General features: G+C 41.5%; 1 protein-coding gene across 3 annotated transcripts in view; it reads left to right on the top strand.

Moving 5' to 3' along the window:
- The window catches only part of LOC126473596 (phospholipase D1), a 182442-nt gene that overhangs the window by 87719 nt on the left and 74650 nt on the right, over positions 1 to 20073 (top strand). For all 3 annotated transcript variants that reach the window (XM_050100744.1, XM_050100743.1, XM_050100745.1), the window contains 3 exons: positions 11116 to 11255; positions 14132 to 14314; positions 16688 to 16966. In XM_050100744.1, coding sequence (XP_049956701.1) covers positions 11116 to 11255; positions 14132 to 14314; positions 16688 to 16966 — 602 coding nt within the window. The remainder of the gene's footprint in view (positions 1 to 11115; positions 11256 to 14131; positions 14315 to 16687; positions 16967 to 20073) is intronic.

Here is a 20073-nt window from a genome sequence, read left to right as displayed (position 1 = left end):
CAAAGTACAGCAAGGAATGAGCTGCACCATGAGCCCAGGCCACAGGCTCAGCAGCAGACAGTTACCTCTGGGTGGCACCACATGACACACACGTCTCAGCAGCAGCTCCCTTTACAATGGCAGCCCACACCCATCATTTGCAGCCTTAGTACCTCTGACATGTCCATATCATTGCTAGGCAGGGAATCCAAATCACTGTCTGTTACAAAACCGCTCCCACCGTTTAATCAGCACGTATGTTGACTGTGTCGAGGACAGGGATAGGCAAAGCAGGAACCCCTGCCAGTGGCCCAAGTGCCACATGCTCAAATGGGATGTGGCACCATCTGCATGGATTGAGGCCCAGGATTGACCTGTGGGGCTCAATTAAAATCGACCCGCAGGGAAGTGGCCATTACATGCAATGGGGGTAGCACCAATTGGTCATGCTCCTTCCACACCTCATCCCGAGAACATGCACAGTCTCACAATTGTTTAGAGCGAGCGGCACCAGTAATAAAAACAGAAGCAGTACGCGGTACGATAGGAGGCAGGGGTCCGCCTGCATTGGCTCCAATCACTTACTTGTCAGTATCTGATTCCCCTAGGTGCCTTGCACTGGGACAGAGGGTAGAGGGGGAAGGAGAAGGTCCCATCAGTGCGTGAAGAGTATTCGGGGGCAGCGAGTCACGTTGTGGGTGGAGGTGATTGCGGCGACGGACCAGCTGCTCCTGGCTGCCTGCCACCTCGAACTTGCGTCGCTCCCCCTACTGCCGACCATACTGGCCTGGGATCACCCAGGATTTATGCCAAACAAGTGGGCCCTGACATGAGACCCAACTCAGTAATACAGTAGGAACACAAAGCCTGCACTTCCATATTCAGGAGATCAAATAGGCTACATGGTTGGCACCTATGCAAAATCTCAGTGGGCTGTGTCCACTGACATAGGTGGACCAGTATATGGCCAGGAAGGTAGTGAGTGCATCCCTGAGTTTGTCGATGTGAAGATCTTTCTCCATCTACAACTTGAACATCCTGACCAACCAATTGGCTTTTGAACTGGATACCAGATGGTAGGAGGCAGTGGTCAGGTGATTGATACTATTACATCTATTAAAAAAAAAAAAAAACGCCAAAGCCATAAGTAGTGGCCATTGTCTGGAGGTCTGGAGCCCCCTCTATAACAAAGATGGTAGATAAGGCCCAGACTGTGACCCTGAAGGGTGTTTTGGACATCCGCACTACAATTTGAAGGGGCTGGCAGAATGAAAGTACAGGCCAGGTCCGCGAGTTAAAATGCTCTGCTGGGACTGACTGGTCATACACATAGAAGTGGCAGTTGTAGACAATACAGTCAATGGTAGCATCTATGCTCGGCCAATACAAGTGACGCAGCTCCAGTTTTTTCATGCGGTACATTCCCCAATGCATAGTGTGGAGGAGTTGAAATATGCTAACAGTATTACTCCTTCTCTAACATTAAGTCTGTGCCTGAGGGAGAAATAAGTGCACTCCATTGGTTCCACGTCTTTAGGCAAAAGTAAGGTCAGCCCCACTGCACCGTGGACAACACCCTGTGAAGGAGAGGGTCCTGGTTTGTCTCTGCCATTACGTGGTCTGCCGTAATGGGAATCTCATAAAGGGTGCGCCGCTGGTTCGTGTTCAAGGCAAAACGCAGGGTTTCATGTCTGTCAAAATTGGCATCAGGGCCACACAGCAAGTGAGACGGGCCATGGGCATTAAGTGCTGTGTGGTAGTTCAATATTAAATGTCATAAGTGTAGTTACAAAGAGACAACACCCACTGCTGCAGCCGTTGTGCTGTTTCATCCGGAAGGTTTGCATGGGGACCAAATGACAGCAAGTTTTTTGATCCATAATCAGATGAAACTTGGTAGATAAGGAACTTCTAGACACTATAAATAATTTCTGAATAATTTCACTGTGCTGAGTGCCCCATCTTAGATGCAAATGCAGTAAGTTATTCCATTCCATTGACAAATTTATATGACAGGACAGCAGCAACATCACAATTGAATGCATCTGTGGCCAGTGTTAACAGTTTGCCTGGCTGGAACCTCACTAAACGAGGCAACCTAAGACTCTGTTTAAGTTGCACAAAAGCTCTTCCACACATAACTGGTTAAGCAAGTGGGAAATACAAGCAGCATTTGGAATGAACTTGGCATAATAATTGACGTTGCCAGAAAGACTGCAATTCTTTGAAATTCTTAGGCACTAGTAAATTAACAATGGTGATTACAGTCTTGTGTGGGTGTAAGCCCATCTTTACTTAATGTGGCCCAAATACTTGACTCTCGGCTGGAAGAAACTACATTACGTGAGACAACAACATAGACCATTGGCTCCCAGCTCCTCAAACAGCAGTCATATAATGTGAAAGTGCTGCTCCCACGTGTCTCCCGTAACTAACAAATCATCCAAATAATTCACACAATTAGGAATGCCCTAGATGAGCTGTGCTAGATACCTCTGAAAAATTGCAGGAGCACTAGAGATCCCAAATGGCAACCTGTTGTTATATTTGTACATGCCAGAAAGCACATTAATCACTAGAAACTGTATTGTGGACTTATGAACAGGTAACTGAAAAATATGCGTCATGGGGATCAACTTTTGAAAAATACTGACCTCCAACCAATCCCGCCAACAATTCCTCTTGCCTAGGGATTGGTTACAAATCAAAATCTGCTTTGGTATTAATGGTAGACTTCAAATCACCACAGATCCAAAGTGACCCATTAGTCTTCTCTGCAATAACTAAAGGTGCTGCCCACTGACTAGACAATACTGAAGAGATAATGCCCAGATTCTGCAGTCTGTCTAGTTCTTCCTTAACTTGTTCATGCTTGGTGAATGGTATTGGATGGGCTGTGCAAAACTTAGGAACTGTTGAATGCTTCAAATAGATATGTGCCTGAAAATTTGTAGCACAACCTAAGGTGGGTTCAAGCAACTGTTGCAAAATTTTCGTGCAACACTTCCGCTTCCACAAATGGATTCGCATTAGAAATTAGATTCACCTTATGCTGAATGTGGACCCCGAAAAACGTTAAAGTGTCAAGATGGAAAACGTTAGTAGTAATCCAAGAATTTACTATAAACAAAGTTAGTTGCCGAGCTACGTTTGCGTACTTAGCTTGCACTATGATTTGACTCCTCAGAAGGTGTCACCTCCCGGTGTCCAACTAGAATTCCTCTGTCACCCCCGGTGTCCAACTAGAATTCCTAGAATTCTCTGTCACCTCCTGGTGTCCAACTAAAATTCTGCTGTCACCCCATCAACGTCCAGTTGTAAGATACACCGCATCCCATCTGCTGTTGACCCTGGCAGCAGCAGAATATCGTGCAGCAGGCTAGTGGCCAAAGTAGACGCCCACCAGACAAGGCAACACTCGCTAGGTGTCCTCGCCTTCCAGCAAGCAAAACAGATAGTGTTATGGTGCAGGTAGTAGTACTGGCAATGATGAGGGCCGCACTTTGGACATGATTTGACAGTACAACTTGAGCTGTGGTTCTTATACAATGATGAGGAGGAAAGCTCTTCAAGAGCCACTGCTCACTATGGAAGACAGTGACAGCAAACTAAGTGCTTTCATCTTTGCACATCTACAAACACAGATGGTAAGGAAGCAATAAGTACTGAATCCCATGGCATTGGACTACCAGACTCGGTGAACCAGACGATGGCCTTGGCCGAGTCATCAGTTGAACGATGAGGACGATGGTGACCAACTACTGAATCCCGTGACACCGGACTACCGGATGCATAAGAGCTAATTAAATCAGATGATGACCTTGACTGGGAGTCATCAGTTGGAAGAGTGTGATGACGACAACTAGTACTACTAATAACGTCAAACCCAGAAGAATCATCAAACAGAGCTTGTGCTGAGGCAGTCACTTCATACTCAACCTTTCATCATCATCATCATCATCATCATTTATTGCCTTATCGGGCCTTTAAGGCCTACAGCAAGAAGAACAAAAGGAAAAGTAAAGACAAAAAGACTTACAAAGGTACTCTATACAGTAGTAAAAGTTACATATGTACATTACAGCTTAAAGAAAAACGAAAAAATAAACAGGGCATTCAATCAAAGGTTTAAAAGGCAAGAGGGATACATTACAGAAACAAAAAAAAAAAAACAAAAAAAAAAAACAAAAAAAAAAACAAAAAAAAACAAAAAAAAAACAAAAAAAAACAAAAAAAAAACACACACGCAGTGTCTGTCAATTACACGAGAGGAGGGAGCTGTTGCAGATGGCAGTCCATCTCATCCGGTCGTTGGCGTCCTCCTCCACGGCTGCTGGTTCCACTTCTTTCAGGATCGTTGTTATCCTATCCTTCCATCGAGTTCTTGGGCGTCCTCTAGGGCGTTTTCCTGTGGGTTGAGAGTGGAGGACTCTGTTTGGAAGGGATCCGTCTGCCCGTAGGATGTGGCCAAACCATTGGAGTCTCTTCTGCGCCAATATTCGTCCAATGTGTGTCTTTCCATACCGCTGGTATAAATCTTCTTTTTTTCTTCGTTCCCATTTACCTTCCATGGCATTGTAGATGGGTCCATATATCTTCCGAAGTACCTTCCTTTCAAATGCACATATTGCTTCTTCTGCTGTTGCTGATGTTGCCCAAGTTTCACAGCCGTATAAAAGTACTGGTCTCACCAGTGTCGTGTATAGGTGGATCTTGTTCTTCTGCGATATCAGCCGAGATCTGAAAAGATTGTTCAGGCTAAAGAACATGCGATTAGCATTTGTTATACGTTGCTGTACTTCTTTCGTTACTTCACTTCTATTTGTTAGTATGGAGCCCAGGTACTTGAACTCTTCAACTCGTTCGAAGGTATGCCTGTCGACATCAATGGAAGGAGGGAGATCTCGGCGGCGTGATACAACAAGATATTTAGTTTTTTCCTCGTTCACCACCAGCCCAATTTTCTCTGCATTGTGGAGGAATCGGGAAGTATCCCTGCGTACTTGCTCTAGAGTGTCGCCAAGGATCACAACATCATCAGCAAATGCCAAGATTGTGTCTGCTCCCACCATCTCCATCTCTCTGGTTCGACAAGTGTCACGGCTTACTTTTTCCAGGGCCAAATTGAATAATATTGGCGCCAATGGATCTCCTTGTCTCAATCCATTTTGTATACTGAATGATGGTGATAGTTGATTACCAAACCGCACTTGGGCCGTAGACTGAGAGTAGCAAGCAGCAATTAAGCGGATGTATTTTGATGGGATGCCAAGTTCCTCTAACGTTTCCCATAACGTGGCGCGGTCAATGCTGTCATAAGCTTGTCGAGAATCGATGAAGATGAGGTGTAGATCCTTATTGAATTCGTAGAATTTTTCTATCAACTGCCTCAGAGTAAATATGTGATCAATTGTCGATCGTCCAGCAACGAACCCACATTGATAGGTCCCTACAATTCCTTCAGCCAGTGGTTTCATGCGGTTTAGTAGCAGTGTTGTAAAAACTTTGTAGCCAATTTCAAGTAACGAAATCCCTCGGTAGTTGGATACATGAGTAGCATCTCCCTTCTTGAATATGGGACATATGATTGCTCCCTTCCATTCCTCAGGAATAACTTCTGCTTCCCAGATGGTAGAAATTAATCGTTTCAAAGCACCCACCAGTGTTTCCCCTCCCAAGCGAAGCATCTCAGCTGTGATACCACTACCTCCTGGAGCCTTGTTGTTCTTGAGTGCTTTTAGGGCAACACTGATTTCTTCCTCAGATGGTTCAGGGACTTCAACTCTGTCAAAACGGCCATCCGTCTGTGTTGTCCCTACTGGTGGGTTGTCGGGATTCAATAGGTTTTCAAAATGTTTTTTAAATAGGGTTGCTTGCTCTTCTGGCGGTACAACTTCACCCGTCTCATTCGTTAGGACCAATGTACGTTGTCTGTATGCGCCTCTGGCGAATCTTGAGGCCTGGAAAAACGAGCGTGACGACTTTGCTTCTTCGACTGCAATCAACAGACTTTTGTGGTGGTCCCGTTTCTTCTTTCTCATGAGTTGGTCCGTGTTACGCCTCGCTTCGTAGTAAGCTACCCTTGCTTCTTCCGAGAGTTGCTGTAGCCATTTTATCCTCTTCGCTGATCTAATCTCAACAGATTCTCGACATTGTTCATCGAACCAAGGTTTACTTCTTCGTTTTGCATCGCAAACTAGTTCTTCATTTGCACTTTCTAACACTGCATTCCTCAGCAGCATCCATGCGTTCTCCACACTGGTAGGGTTCTCTGTTATTGTGAGATGTTCTGCAATTTTTTCTTGATAGCGCTGTCTCACTTCTACATCTTTCAACTTATTCTTGTCGAAGCGGACCATCATTTCAGAATTTCTTCTCCACATGGTTGAAAGTTTCAGACGTAGTTTGACTACCACTAAGAAATGGTCTGAATTCATATCTGCCCCGCGAAAGGATCTTACATGCTCGACACTACAATGATGTCTTCGGTCAACAAGAACGTGATCGATCTGGTTCATCGTACTTCCATCTGGGGATATCCAGGTTACTTTATGCACTGCTTTGCGGGGGAAGTATGTGCTTCTAACGATCATTCTCCTTGTATCGGCAAGGTTAATTAATTTGATACCATTCTCGTTGCTTGTTTCATGGATACTATTAGGCCCTATCGTTGGACGATACTGCACTTCTCTTCCCACTTGGGCATTGAAGTCTCCCATTATCAACTGAATTGAGTGTCTTGGGAGTTTGTCTACTACATTCTCTAGTTCTAGATAGAAGTTATTCTTTGTTTCTTCATCGGCATCCTCTGATGGGGCATGACAGTTGACTAGGCAGATCTTATATGGTTTAGCGTGTAAAATCATCCAGCAGATTCGGTCGTTTACAGGAGACCATTTGTTGACAGCCGATATCATTTTATTGTGTACAGCAAAACCAACTCCCGAAGTCCAGGCTGGGCTTAGCTCATTGCTGTTAAAGAGCGTGTGAGTATCTCCAATCTTCATAACACCCTGAGGAAGTCTTGTTTCTTGAATTGCTGCCACTATGCATTGATATTTACTCAGTTCTCTTCCAAGTTGTTTCATTCCCCCCGTCATGATTGACCTTACATTCCATGTTCCAATTCTAAATCCAGAAAATCCATTTACGTATCCAGTTTCGTCACCATTTTGATCCGTCCAGTTTTTCCTTTTGTCTTTTTCTTTAACCAGAATCTTTTTTTTACAGAGGATGGGGGGTTGGCCCATCCTCTAACCCTCCTCCTTTCTCATCCTTTACAACACGAAATAAGTGAACCTTTGTCAAGACTGAGCAGCACTGTATACACCTAGCCGTCTCAAAGAGACTACCGGTAGATGGAGACATGAAGAACACAGACTGCTAGAAGGGGCAAAAGGTGAGGCACTCTGAAAGGACTGATACTTCTGTGGCACTAAGGCTTCTGGAGGAAAGATTCATGACTGTGTTGCAGCTCTTTTTAGGTTCTAGATTCTGTATGATGGTGGGAGGGATTTTTTTAGGTTGGGATAAATGCAGTAGGTCCACAGATCAGAGTTTATCAGCTGCGGGTATTTGTGGGGCAGGTTTGGAGGTTGTGGTAGACAGTGTGGTGGTTCAAGACAGGAGTAGGAATTGCACAGGGTGGAGAGGTTTTCGACGTGGCTTGTGCAGGCAACTTTGGTTCCTCGAGGGCAAGAGTTTCAATTTGTGATGTGGAATCCAGGAATTTGGGATTGCATTGCAGGAGAATTTTATGGATGGAGAGGAGGTACTGCAAGGAGATTTGGGCCTGATTGACATGGTTTTGCAGGACTGTGTTGGTGGGGGTTAAGGATTGGCCATATCTTAACACGACAGTCATTGGAGAAGGACAGTTGCAGCCAGTGATGAATAAATTGATGGTAATGGCATATGAGGGACTCTATGAGCAAAGCAACAATGCAGGAACAGTGTGGGAGACTGGGTTCTGGTAAGTGATAAGGAAACTTTTATGTATTGACCCAGATGGAAGGAGCGAGGATCCATGGTGGGGGATAAAAACCTTTGCCACATAGTGACCTGCTCTTCACTGTTGATGCCACGTCCCTTTACACTAACATCCATAATGACCATAGCCTTCCACTATTGAATACCATCTTTCCCAACGTCCTATCAATTCCAAACCTACAACCTCCTTCGTAGTTACCGTGACCAACTATATCCTCACCCCAATTACTTCTTCTTTGAAGGCATCACCTACAAACATCTCCAGAGTATGGCACTGGGTGCCCTGGCACCATCTTATGGACCATCTAGAGGAATCTTTTCTAACCACCCAGAATCCCCAACCCCTTGCCTGGTTTATATTCACTGATGAAATCTTTGTGATTTGGACTGAGGGTGAGGACACACTATCCACATTTGTCCATAACCACAACACCTTCTCCCCCATTCACTTCACCTGGTCCTCCTCAGCCCAACAAGTCACCTTCCTCGATGTTGACCTTCACCTTAGAGATAGCTTCATCAGTGTCTCCGCCAAATCAAACCTACCAACGACCAGCAGTACCTCCAATTCAACAGCTGGCACCTATTCCATACCAAGAAGTCCCTTCCATACAGCTTAGCCACCCATGGTCATCACATCTCTAGTGAGGAGCAGTCCTCTTGAAATATACCAAGGGTCTCACTGAGGCCTTCACAGAAGGAAATTGCCCTCCCAGCCTTGTAGAAAAACAGATCTCTTGTGTCTTATTTTTCCAGTCAGCCACCACCTCGCAAAGTCCCCCATCCGGCCACAAAGTAGCATTCCCCTCATGACTCGGTACCACCCAGGACCGGAGCAACTGAATCAAACTCTCCACCAGGGTTTCGACTACCTCTTGTGCCCTGAAAAGAGGAATGTCCACTCCACTATCCTTCCCACCCCTCCCATAGTGGTATTTGCCACCCACTGAACCTACACAATATCCTCGTCCATCCCTACACAACCCCTGAGCCCAACCCCTTGCCTCATGGCTCATATCCCTATAACAGACCTAGATGCAAGATCTGTTCTACCCAACCTCCCACCATCTATTCCAGTGCAGTCACAACCATCATCTATCCCATCAAAAGCAAGGCTCCCTGTGAAATCAGTTATGTGATCTAGAAGCTAAGCTGCAACAACTGTGCTGCATTCTACATGGTATGACAACCAACAAGCTGTCTGTCCGCATGAAGGAATGGACATTGACAAAGTGTGGCCAAAAAACTGCTGGACCACCCAATTTCTGAGCACACTGCCCAACACGACATTCTTCATTTCAGTAACTGCATCACAGCTGGTGCCATCTGGATCTTTCCCACCACCACCAGCAGCATTCCTGAAATGCACAGGTGGAAACTCGTCTTTCCAGCAACCCCCCCCCCCTCCTCCCCCCCCCCCCCCTTGCCATCCGTCTCTAACATTCTGACTGCTTCTATCTGCCCTACCCTCTTCCATCCTCATCCCTGTATGCCCCCACAAGCAGCACTTTGCTATCACTATCCCTATTTTGGTATCCCACCCCCTCCCCCTCCACCTCGTCTCCCCAGCCTTTTCCTTACCCCCACCACCCAGCTTGCTTCTCCCATCACATGCTGCTGCTCACAGTCTGGCCTCGGCAGTGAGAGACTGTGGTCGTGTGTGTTTTGTCTAATTCTGATAAATGCCTTTTTCGACAAAAGCTTACATGTTTGACAATCTCTTTGTTGTACCTATAGATGCAACTCAGCATCTCTGCTATATGGTGAGTACCAACCATCCTTTCCATAATACAGATATTGTCCTGTGTTAGAACTTGACATGCTAGCTCTTCTTGGGAGTCTGCAACTGTATATATATATCCTCTCTGGAATTTGCGTTAAGAATCTTGTGCAGCAGTAGCAGAAGTTACATCTTCGACTTCAGCTGCATAATGATGGTCAAGCTGACTGACTACCAGAGCATATGTGGATGAATCAGAATTTACACTTGCATAAAGGAAGCTTGCTTCTACCTGTGCAAACCAGAGAAGTAGATTGTGAGGATCTCACTGCAAATTGTGGCATTGATGTTCCTTCAGTGGGTGCTGAGTCTTGCATTTTCATGAGAAAATTCTTTATTCATTCTCAACAGTTTCTACTGATTCTTCTGGTCTCCATAGGCTGTTCATTTCTGGTGATATCACCAGTGCTGAAATCATGTCTGGGTCACCAAAGTCACCTTGGCCAAGTGTCATTATTCTGAAATTATTAAGTTTATGTGTTTTATCAATTGTGCAAATATAGCACACAAAATGTGAATACTCCTGTAGTGGGAATAGTAAACTTTTATTAACGTAAACAGAACACAGAATAACATGTCCTGTAAGCACCTGAGACTAATTTTCTATGTTACAGTAACACTGGTTGAGCTTTCACTCTCTATTTACAATGAAGCTCTCATGCTCTCACTTTCATGGAACCTCGCAAGGAACACAGAGAACAAATCAGCCATTAATGCCAAATAAAAGTGCCTCTTGCAGGTGGTGCGCGAACCCTTTGCCGGTTGTGAGGAACATAGTAGTTGACGATCGTGACCACTGCAGACTGAGGCCTTTACTCTGTATTTCCTCATCCTCACAGCAGGCAGGTCTCTCCTATCCTGAGGCTTGACTGACCTGCCCTTCCTTCCTTTCTAATGCTCCCTGAGAAAGGAGACAGTAGTTCTGAAAGGTAGGATAGTATTTTGTACTTTAATGTGTATCTGTTGGTCCTCCTAAGGTAAGTGATGTCCAGCATCCTGTTTCCTTGTGATTTTACAGTTTTCTTGAGTGAATTGTCCTTTTAATACAATGAGACCTGTTACCCTGATTTGCACCATGGAACTGGGATACGGGGTCTCTTTCACACACAACGCCCTCAGTAATCCATTTCCATCACACATTACCTTTTTCATGTATCTGCTTGTTACTTTCTGATAGATAACAGAATTTTTATATATATTTTACTGGTCAGAAACTGATTTCTGCATAATGAGTGAGGAAACAAGTACATTCCAAATGTTTTCTATTTTTATTGCCAATCATAATATAAAGCTAGGAACTTTTTGCACATTTCTGTTGTATTAACATCTAACAGTGTGATTTGACTCTTTCCTCTACCACTCTGAAGGTTCTGCGTCATCCAGATCATGCAAAAGCTGGTGTGCTTTTCTGGGCACATCATGAAAAGCTGGTTGTAATAGATCAGACATATGCCTTTGTCGGGGGCATCGATCTCTGCTATGGCCGCTGGGATGATAATGAGCACAGGTACAATTTTTGATACAACTTTATCATTTTATGACTGTATTTTTAACAGGACATTAATATTTTTTGCTTCATTTCTTCAGTTTTTAGTTATGCTAGAACTATCTAATACAATTTCAGATTCTGAATACTAGTCAGGGACAACAATTTTACATTGTTATGTAACATTCATTGTTTTCTCAAGAGAAAAGTAATGACCTGAAGTACTCCGTAGCAATTTTAGTGCCCAGATGACAGAATGGCTTAAGGAAGGCTGTTCCAACACAGATGGCGTGACTACCCACCAGCAGTCCTGCTGTACCACATTTTGCGAGTGCACAAGCCACTTGGCTATCCCTGTCCACAGGTGCTCACATGGGCTCCCACTTAGCTACAGGATTGTCCTTGCATAAGCTGTTTGCCCTCTGCCATGCGCAGGTGCTTCAGTGCCTGCAGACTGGCACTCGAGCCAGAGCAACCTGGTTTAAGGCAGATGATTAACTTGGGTGGGGCAACTAAATGGAGATTTGAACTACTGAATGGCATTTCCAGTTGAATATGTGATTTTGACATTAAGAAAACCATTAAGGGGATGAGAACCCTAGTGACATGATACTGTTTATGCCTCGCCTATGTTGATGAATGCTACAGGTAATCTTTGTAGGATGTGCATACCTAATGTAGTGCAGCTTTTGCAACTACTATTTTCATCAATTCCTATCCATCTGAAGATGCCGCCTTTGGCAAAACTAGTCCTTGATTTGGATACTAAAAAAGAAAATCATCTTGCCATAAAACAAGAAACTGATTTGTAATTGGTATTCCAGTTGCTATCGGTTTATTTATCGATTGCCATTTTTTATTTGTAGTTTGCTGTGCTATTTGAGTTTAGATATTGTCATTTGGAGATAGTGAGTGGTGCTGTGGACGCTAGAAAATGGAAATCAGAAAATTTCTGATCCAGAAATAATTGTGCCTGGTATGGGGATTGGTCAGTGCATGGCAAGAAAATGGTTTCCTCATTTTAAGTACGGTAGTTTTGACATTAGTGACTCAACGTTCAGGAAAACTTTGGGGTCTGATGAAGACCATTCAGTCACATTAATCCACAATGATCCGTGTCAGTGAATTCGAGAACCGGCAGATGTGGTGAACTGTGGTCATTCCAGCGTCGTGTGACATTTGCATACAATGAGAAAGGTTCTAAAATCTTATGTATGGGTACCACATGCTCCACACCAAAAATCACAAAAAGCAGCAGGTGGCCATATGTGTACCTCTGCTTTTTTGCCATCAGTTGGATCATGAAGGACACTACCATTCCTATCCTGTATCATTATGGGTGACAAGAAATGGTGTCTTTAAGGAAAGGTAGTAGGAATGGTTGACCCCAAACAGAGCAGCAACTCCTCGTTCAAAGACGTGCGTGCATCCACAAAAGATAATGTTTGCATCTGGTGGAAGAGCAATGGTGTTGTGTACTATATATTGCTGTGTACTACATATTGCTTCCCTGAGGTGTAACCGTCACTGGTGACATTTATGACACTGGTGATACTATACAGGAGTCGGGTTGGAAACTCATTCTGCATCCACTTTATTCACCTGATCTTCCACCATCAGATTTTCACCATTCTGCTCTCGATCAAACAACCTTCAAGGAACTTCCTTTCCAGATTAAAACGTGCTCCGAACATGGCTCAACGAGTTTTTCACTGCAAAACCATTGTTATTTCTAGAGCTGCAGAATTGAAAAATTGCTCCAGTGTTGGCAGTCTTTTGTAAATAGTTAAGGAGAATATATATTATTGATGAATAAAGTCTCTGTTATGTATATCTGTTGTGTTTATTAAAGTTATGAAAAAACGTAACAAACTTTCACACCAACCCAGTAAATTGGAGAGAGCAGTTGTACTGTGAGCCATATTAGAAGGAGCTGCACTAAAAATTACAATGTCTGATCATGAGATTGAAGGTATTAAAATCCATATGAGTCAAAGATAAAAATGAAAATATGTGTGGGAAAGAAAAAGATCCACATCAGGTCAGCCAAAAGAGAGATGGGTCTCACAGACCATTAGAACTGGAGAGGAATAACGTCACCGTCATTTTTTGACATTATTTTGTGTATTGTATTGTTGCAGTGATGACACCATCAAAATGACTGATATTTTGTCTCAAGATCTAATAGGTATAAGAAATGGTGTTCCTTCAGTGATTGTATACCAGCCAAAACAAATGTAATGTAATACTAAATGGAGTAGAGAAGCCAGTATCAGAAAATTTAATTAATCCCAGAAAGTGTTTGATTCAGTCCATTAAGAAAAATAGTCATGTGTGAAAAAAAATATATATATATATATATATACACCTCGTAATGTACGTAAAATCTTTGGTAATGCCTCCCTCAGACCCAACATCTTTGGTAATAGCTTCTTCCTCAGATACAGGAGCTGCTTAAAGATGAATCCAGCAACACTGATCTTTTAACACCAGTATTTCTCCCTAATGTGGACATAAGTACAAGCAATGACCCAACCAACTTTGATACCTTTAGGATACACATAATCTAAATTTTGCATATAGCTTTTTACTTCATCGCAATATGATGTAATATCTGTTGGAAATGAGTGCCAAATTAGAGTCCATCAAAAGACTGATACTGTACACCTGAAGCAGCTCAGAAATACAAATGGCACAATTTATTTATGTGCTGCGAAGGAAGTTCAGTAATTTACTCACTTAGGTACCATTGGGTTGGCTAATGGAGATCTCTAGAAAGTTGTTACCCATTAAAAAGGTATGGTGACAGCCATATTTCACTGCAAGTCTTATCTGTTAAACAACAGATGTAACAACCTCTGCGAGAACCAAGTTCTACAATGTTCTGATTATTCCAGATTAGTAGACCTGGGGAGCGTCTCTCAGACATTGGCAACAGGACACCTCCCACTGCGCCGGAAGCTGACGTCCAGCCGCCCAGTGGCTGTCACAAGTGTCCCACAGTCCGTCCTCAGCCTGGCTCATGCCACCAATATGGTGGGTGTTGGCGCACTTGGTGGTAGCTACAGTAGTATTAACAGGTATAACAAATATTCATAGAATTATGTGGGTAACTTGCATTGACAGCCAGATTTCCCTGCACTTCATGACTGATATATCTGAATAATTATTTTAATTATACTATTTAATTCTCCTACCGCATAAATATATAAAGCAAGTGTATCTCCATTCCTATTTTACCTTATAATTTCTTTAAAGAATTGGGGTTGTTACGTTTTATAGAGTTTATATTAAAGTTCTAGGTGTTAAGACCTAACTTTTGGTGTGATGATGCAGATGAGGATCGTTCTTGTACAGACTGCAACACATTACACAAACGTGTTTTTAGATAAAGCATACAATTATTTAACTGGCATGAAACATTGATCATAGCTGAGATGTTTACTCTAATGCGACTCTGTAGGGGAAGGTTTGGTGGAGACCAACCAAGTCATTTAATGAAGAAGATGTGTGATTTACTTGGTGCCATTCTAGATATTCAGTTGTGCTGGGAAGTTATCCAGTAGGCTTGAGCACAGAGAATATTTGGAATGAATTGAGAGCAATAGAAATAAAATGACTTAGTAATTGGTCTTGGCGCCTGTTCAGTAGTTTTCACGAGCATTGACGATAGCTAGGGAGTACATTTTGACAATATAATTTAGTCTAGGAGTATGTTTTTGACAATATAATTTAGCTATCTGTTAGAGCATGGTGCTGTTGAGATATATCATATATGTGCCACTGATTATTCAAATCTAATAGTTGTGTGAAGTACGGCAAGGGAAGCAGAGTATGTCTTTGGCTGAAATCTGAAAAATGTAAGTTATCTCAAGAGGCAATGCTTAACCAAAAGCTCTCCAACTCCTCAGATATTCTTTTTGTGTGTGAGGAAAACAGTAGACTTGAAAAAAAAACTTATGAAGTTTAAAGAAGAACTATACAGACTAGAAATTATGTGCCTAGGATTAAAATTTAGAGAGATGAGTAACTGTTTCAAGTGGCAGATTATTTAACAGTGAAGTCATTCCTCATGCAAGACACCAGTGATAGTGTAATTCAGAAATTCTGAAATAAAAATGTGAATAATCATTTTTCTCTGAGTTCAGTCTGTGACAAGAGACTGAGAACAAACGACACCAACATCATCCATCGTTAAGATGTTATGTATGATGGGACCGCGCACAATTTATTTTTGGATTCTCATCCCACTTCTGAGCAAGAAATTTGTTTGCAGCTGTGTTCTTTTTATGAATGCTGCTGTGTTACATTTTGAGGTGGTGATGTGGGTTAGGGAGGATTGGAGAGGGAAAGGCATCATGATATTAGAAAGACTAGAGTCATGCAACCATCATACTATTATAAAATTAGAAGTTTTGTGTCTAACTGCACTGGTGTGCAGGTCAAAGACTGCCAGGAGATAACTTGAGAAGTTCAAACAAAAGACACAGATAAATATGCTTGGATTCGTAAAATGAGGAGCATTGAAGCTCATAAAGAATTATGAAGTGCAGAATTAGTTGTGGGAAAGATGTGGCAATGCTAGAAAAATCAGATTGCCTTTTTTTTCCAGGCACATATTCCATATGAGCAGTAACAAACTGACCAAAATTATCTTGTTACAAACTGGGCAACTCAAAAGCAGATGAAGACAGAAAAAAGAAGTGAGTGAAGATTTGAAGCAGAATGGGTTGGAACATAAGATGCAATAGATAAGAACAGAAGATTAAGAATAGGAAGTCGTGCAAGCTTAAAAATCTAGATTGTCTGTATTGACAGCAATGGGTAAAGGAAAGGAGGACTGCTGATATGAAGAGAATGAAGGGCATTGGTTACAAACATAGCAATATTTTTGTGAACAGAAAGGCATGAGAGGGAGAAATTGGAGTAGAGACAAGAGGACAGAGGGTTGCAATGTTTTAGATAAAGGTCTGTGCTGTAGGGACAATTCACATATGCATAGTTAAAAGGAACTCGAATGAAGGATCTCTACAGCACAGGCTCCAGGAGTCTATTGTACTGTGGTCATGATTTTGATGCTCACGTTTGACCTTTTGTTTCCTATCATCATTTATGAATTTAAATTTAACTTGCCTGTACATGCACTAACACTTCTGTCTTCTCCTATCCAATTTTTCTTCCATTCATTTCACAAGTAATGCCCCACATGAGTAGATAAATGTCTTTATAGAGTAGCTAGTTTTTGTGTAGCATAATTTACATTTCATTCTTAAGCATGCAGTTGGAATAACAGGAAAATAGTATTATTGGATAGAAACATGGCAAAAAACTATATTTTCTGCTAATGATTTGTTTCTTCCATGTATCAAAAGAAGTTTACAAACTAAATAGTGTGTGTATATATTTGCAGTAGCATTGTGCATTTTTTTTTTTTTTTTTTTTTTTTTTTACAGTTCGGAGGCAGGTGTTTCGCTAGCAAGTGAAACAAAATTCATACCAGTCGCACCAACTCCCCCTCCAGATCCTGGCGAGAATGAGAAGCAAAACACACCCGAAATGGCAAGGCGGAACCTAGTGTCTCGGGTAATAGAATCTACAGGCCAGGCACGTGAATGGATAAGCAAACTGTATCGAGGAAATGAAGATGATGAAGAGGAAGAAACCAATGATAAGGACAGCATAGATGGAGACATGGTGCTGCCACATGTAAAAATAGAAGCTGAAAGTCCCATGTAAGTGAATAAAAGTTACAAGGAACATAATTTTATTATTTGAATGTTTTGCTCTTTGTCCTGACAATAAGAATAAATAGTAATACAAAAAAACAGTACTTACTTAATGCACATGCAGTAAAATTTAGACTTTTAATTCTGTGCACTGTGCAATAAATGTGCTACAAAAATCAGAAGCTTGAAGTAACTGTAGATGCTATGTTCCTAACTGCTGCAAACTACTAAACTAAACTAAACTCCGCCTGAACAGGCCTTGAAGGCCCGACAGTAGTGATGGACTGCCGTGCCATCCTCAGCCCACAGGCATCATTGGATGTGGATATGTCGTCAGCACACCGCTCTCCTGACTTAATGTTAGTTTACGAGATCAGAGCCCCTACTTCTCAATCAAATAGCTCCTCAGTTTGCCTCACAAGGAACGAGCGCACCCTGCTTGCCAACAGCACTTGGTAAACCGGATGGTCACTCATCCAAGTGCTAGCCCAGTCCAACAGTGCTTAACTACGTTGATCTAACGGGGACCAGTGTTACCACTGTGGCAAGGCTGTAACTGCAAACTGGGGGAGGGAGGGGGGGGGGGGCAACCAGTTAAAACTGATACCAGTATTTTAGTTCTAAATATTGTTTCTGATGACAAGACTCAGCTTATGGATTAACACATTATGAAATGATATTTATGAACAATAAATACTAGCCATTGGATTAATTCATTACTGAAATTTTAATTATTGTTATTTAATTGTTCGTGGCAAATGTTCCGTTTTGCCTTCTCTCTAAACTGTTAATTTGAATTTTTTGAATGAGCATTTTTATTTTTGTCAAGAAAAACTCAGTTATATTCAAATTCCTGTTAAAAAGTAAATAAATATATTTGATGTCAAAATGTGTTTTTCATTTGAAATAATTCAAGAAAAAGAACTCCGCAGATTTTACACAAAAGCTTATTATCTGTGTGCAATTTCTATTAAATAATAAGAGAGAAAACGAATTAAGGCAACAATAATAAATCACTCCATCCACAATTTCCACCCTTTAAAACTGACTATTTGCAATGCTCAGTGTGATAAGATTCTCAAGTAAAACATGATTTATGAGCAGAGTTTCAAAAAAAGTTAGCAAGATGGTGAACACTAGTGGGGGTAAAGAGTAGAGGGACGAAGTTTTCTTTTATTTACCTATTTTATTTGATATTTTGATTCTACATATCGTGAAATGCATAATGCAAAAGTCTGAGGGAGTCTTAGAATTTCTGAATCTCTGTTCAGTGATGACCTTATTACTAGGAAGGATAGCAGTAAAAAACATACCCTACGTTTTACCTTCTTTCTCACTCAGTTTCTTCTGATCCTGGATGTTCTATAAATTGATATTGATGTATGGTTTTCAATATTCATGTGTGATGGACCCTTTCCCTTGCTGGTAATTAGACATGCTTCAATCTCGGATACTGTTAAACATACTAATTCTGATTGGCAGATAATAGTTTGCTTTAAAGTAGAACACAATAGAAATACAAAGGGTACAGTGACATGCATTTGACACACCTCTCCTCTGAGTGTGTGGATGCCCCATCTTCACTGATTAACTATATTTCACAATATTTTATATATGCCTGCTAACTCAGTGTGCATTCTTAGCTAATTGAAATAAAACAGTGAAGCTGTAGCCACCTGAAGGTTGGTTTGAACACCACAGTGCTTTATTAGGCACAGTCCTGTTGGAGGTGGTATGCCTTTGCTTGTTAAGATATGTGTGCTGACTCACCCAGCCATTTACAGGGGATAAAAATTTTTTTTGTCCGTAGCTAGTTACAGCTGTGATATATTTGCAGAAATGCATTTCTATTTTTCATCAGCTGTATATATATTTGTTCTTGACCAGTTTCAGTTTATTAAACCATAATCAACTGGAAGAAAATTAATAATGTCTGTTGGTTTAAAAAAGCATATTACTCATAAAAGACACTTCAGTATACCACATGTGACAATGCAGCATAACCAGATTTTGACAGTATCTATGACATAGGACTCAGATGCAAGTTGCCTGTTAACTGTCTGGAGGTATGTGCAACTTGCTTAAATTTTTCAAGATATTGTCGAAATCTGGTTATGTTGCATTCCGTGTTTTGTCATTGTCACATGTGGTATATAAAAGTGTCTTGTATCAGAACTGTGCATTTTTAAACCAACATATGTTATAATTTTGCTTCCAGCTGCTGATGATTTAATACACCAAAACCGGCCAAGAATAAATACTATGTATGCAGCCGATGGCAAATAAAAATGCATTTCTACAAAATTGCAGGGGAACCTACAATTGAACATGGACTCCAAACCATGGTGTAACTTGGGATTCCTCACATTAACAAATCATTGCCAGAAATCAAAGAAGTGGTAGGTGACCAAGGACTGAACCTCAAATCTTTGGATTGATAGTCAAGCTGCATCTGAACAAAATAATAATAATAATAATAATAATAATAATAATAATAATGATGATGATGATGATGATGATGATGATGATGATAATAATAAACAAAACAGAAATTGTGAGTAAACATGCCACAACTTCATGTGTGGATGAGAGAAATGCATAGAATTGAGGAACAATAGACTGCAGCTAATGAAAGTAATTGGCTTGTTAAGCCATTCCTCTCGGAAAAAAGTTTAAATAGCTTTGACCGTTCTCTGTATGGGGAGTTTTCTTCTTATGCACAGGTTGTTACTATGACTGGAGGACATATGTTTCACATGCTTGTGGTGTTTGTATTTCAGTACATGGCATTTTAGCTGTATACGTTTTATATTCTGCTGAGAGAGTAATGGTAATGGTAAGATGGAGTGGCTCTCTGCTCTTGGTTCCCTGACATTCGCAATACGTCTAGAAACAGATTATTTTCAAAGTTTTATCATCATTGTTTTGTGTTTTTTTTTAAAAAGATTAAATTTTAATTTAAGTAACTGCCCCCAGCCCCCCCCCCCCCCTCCCCTGTCATTTCAAAATGTACATCACTGATGTTAATAACAGGTGCCAAACAGCCTGAAGTCAATATAAAAAATGCCTCTCATTGTGTTTCCTTTATCCACTGCCACAAAATGGTAGGTGAG

Source organism: Schistocerca serialis, chromosome 4 (genome assembly GCF_023864345.2).
Source record: "Schistocerca serialis cubense isolate TAMUIC-IGC-003099 chromosome 4, iqSchSeri2.2, whole genome shotgun sequence".
Taxonomy (NCBI): domain Eukaryota; kingdom Metazoa; phylum Arthropoda; class Insecta; order Orthoptera; family Acrididae; genus Schistocerca; species Schistocerca serialis.
Note: the sequence above shows the minus strand (reverse complement) of the source record. Positions and strands in the feature narration are given on the sequence as shown.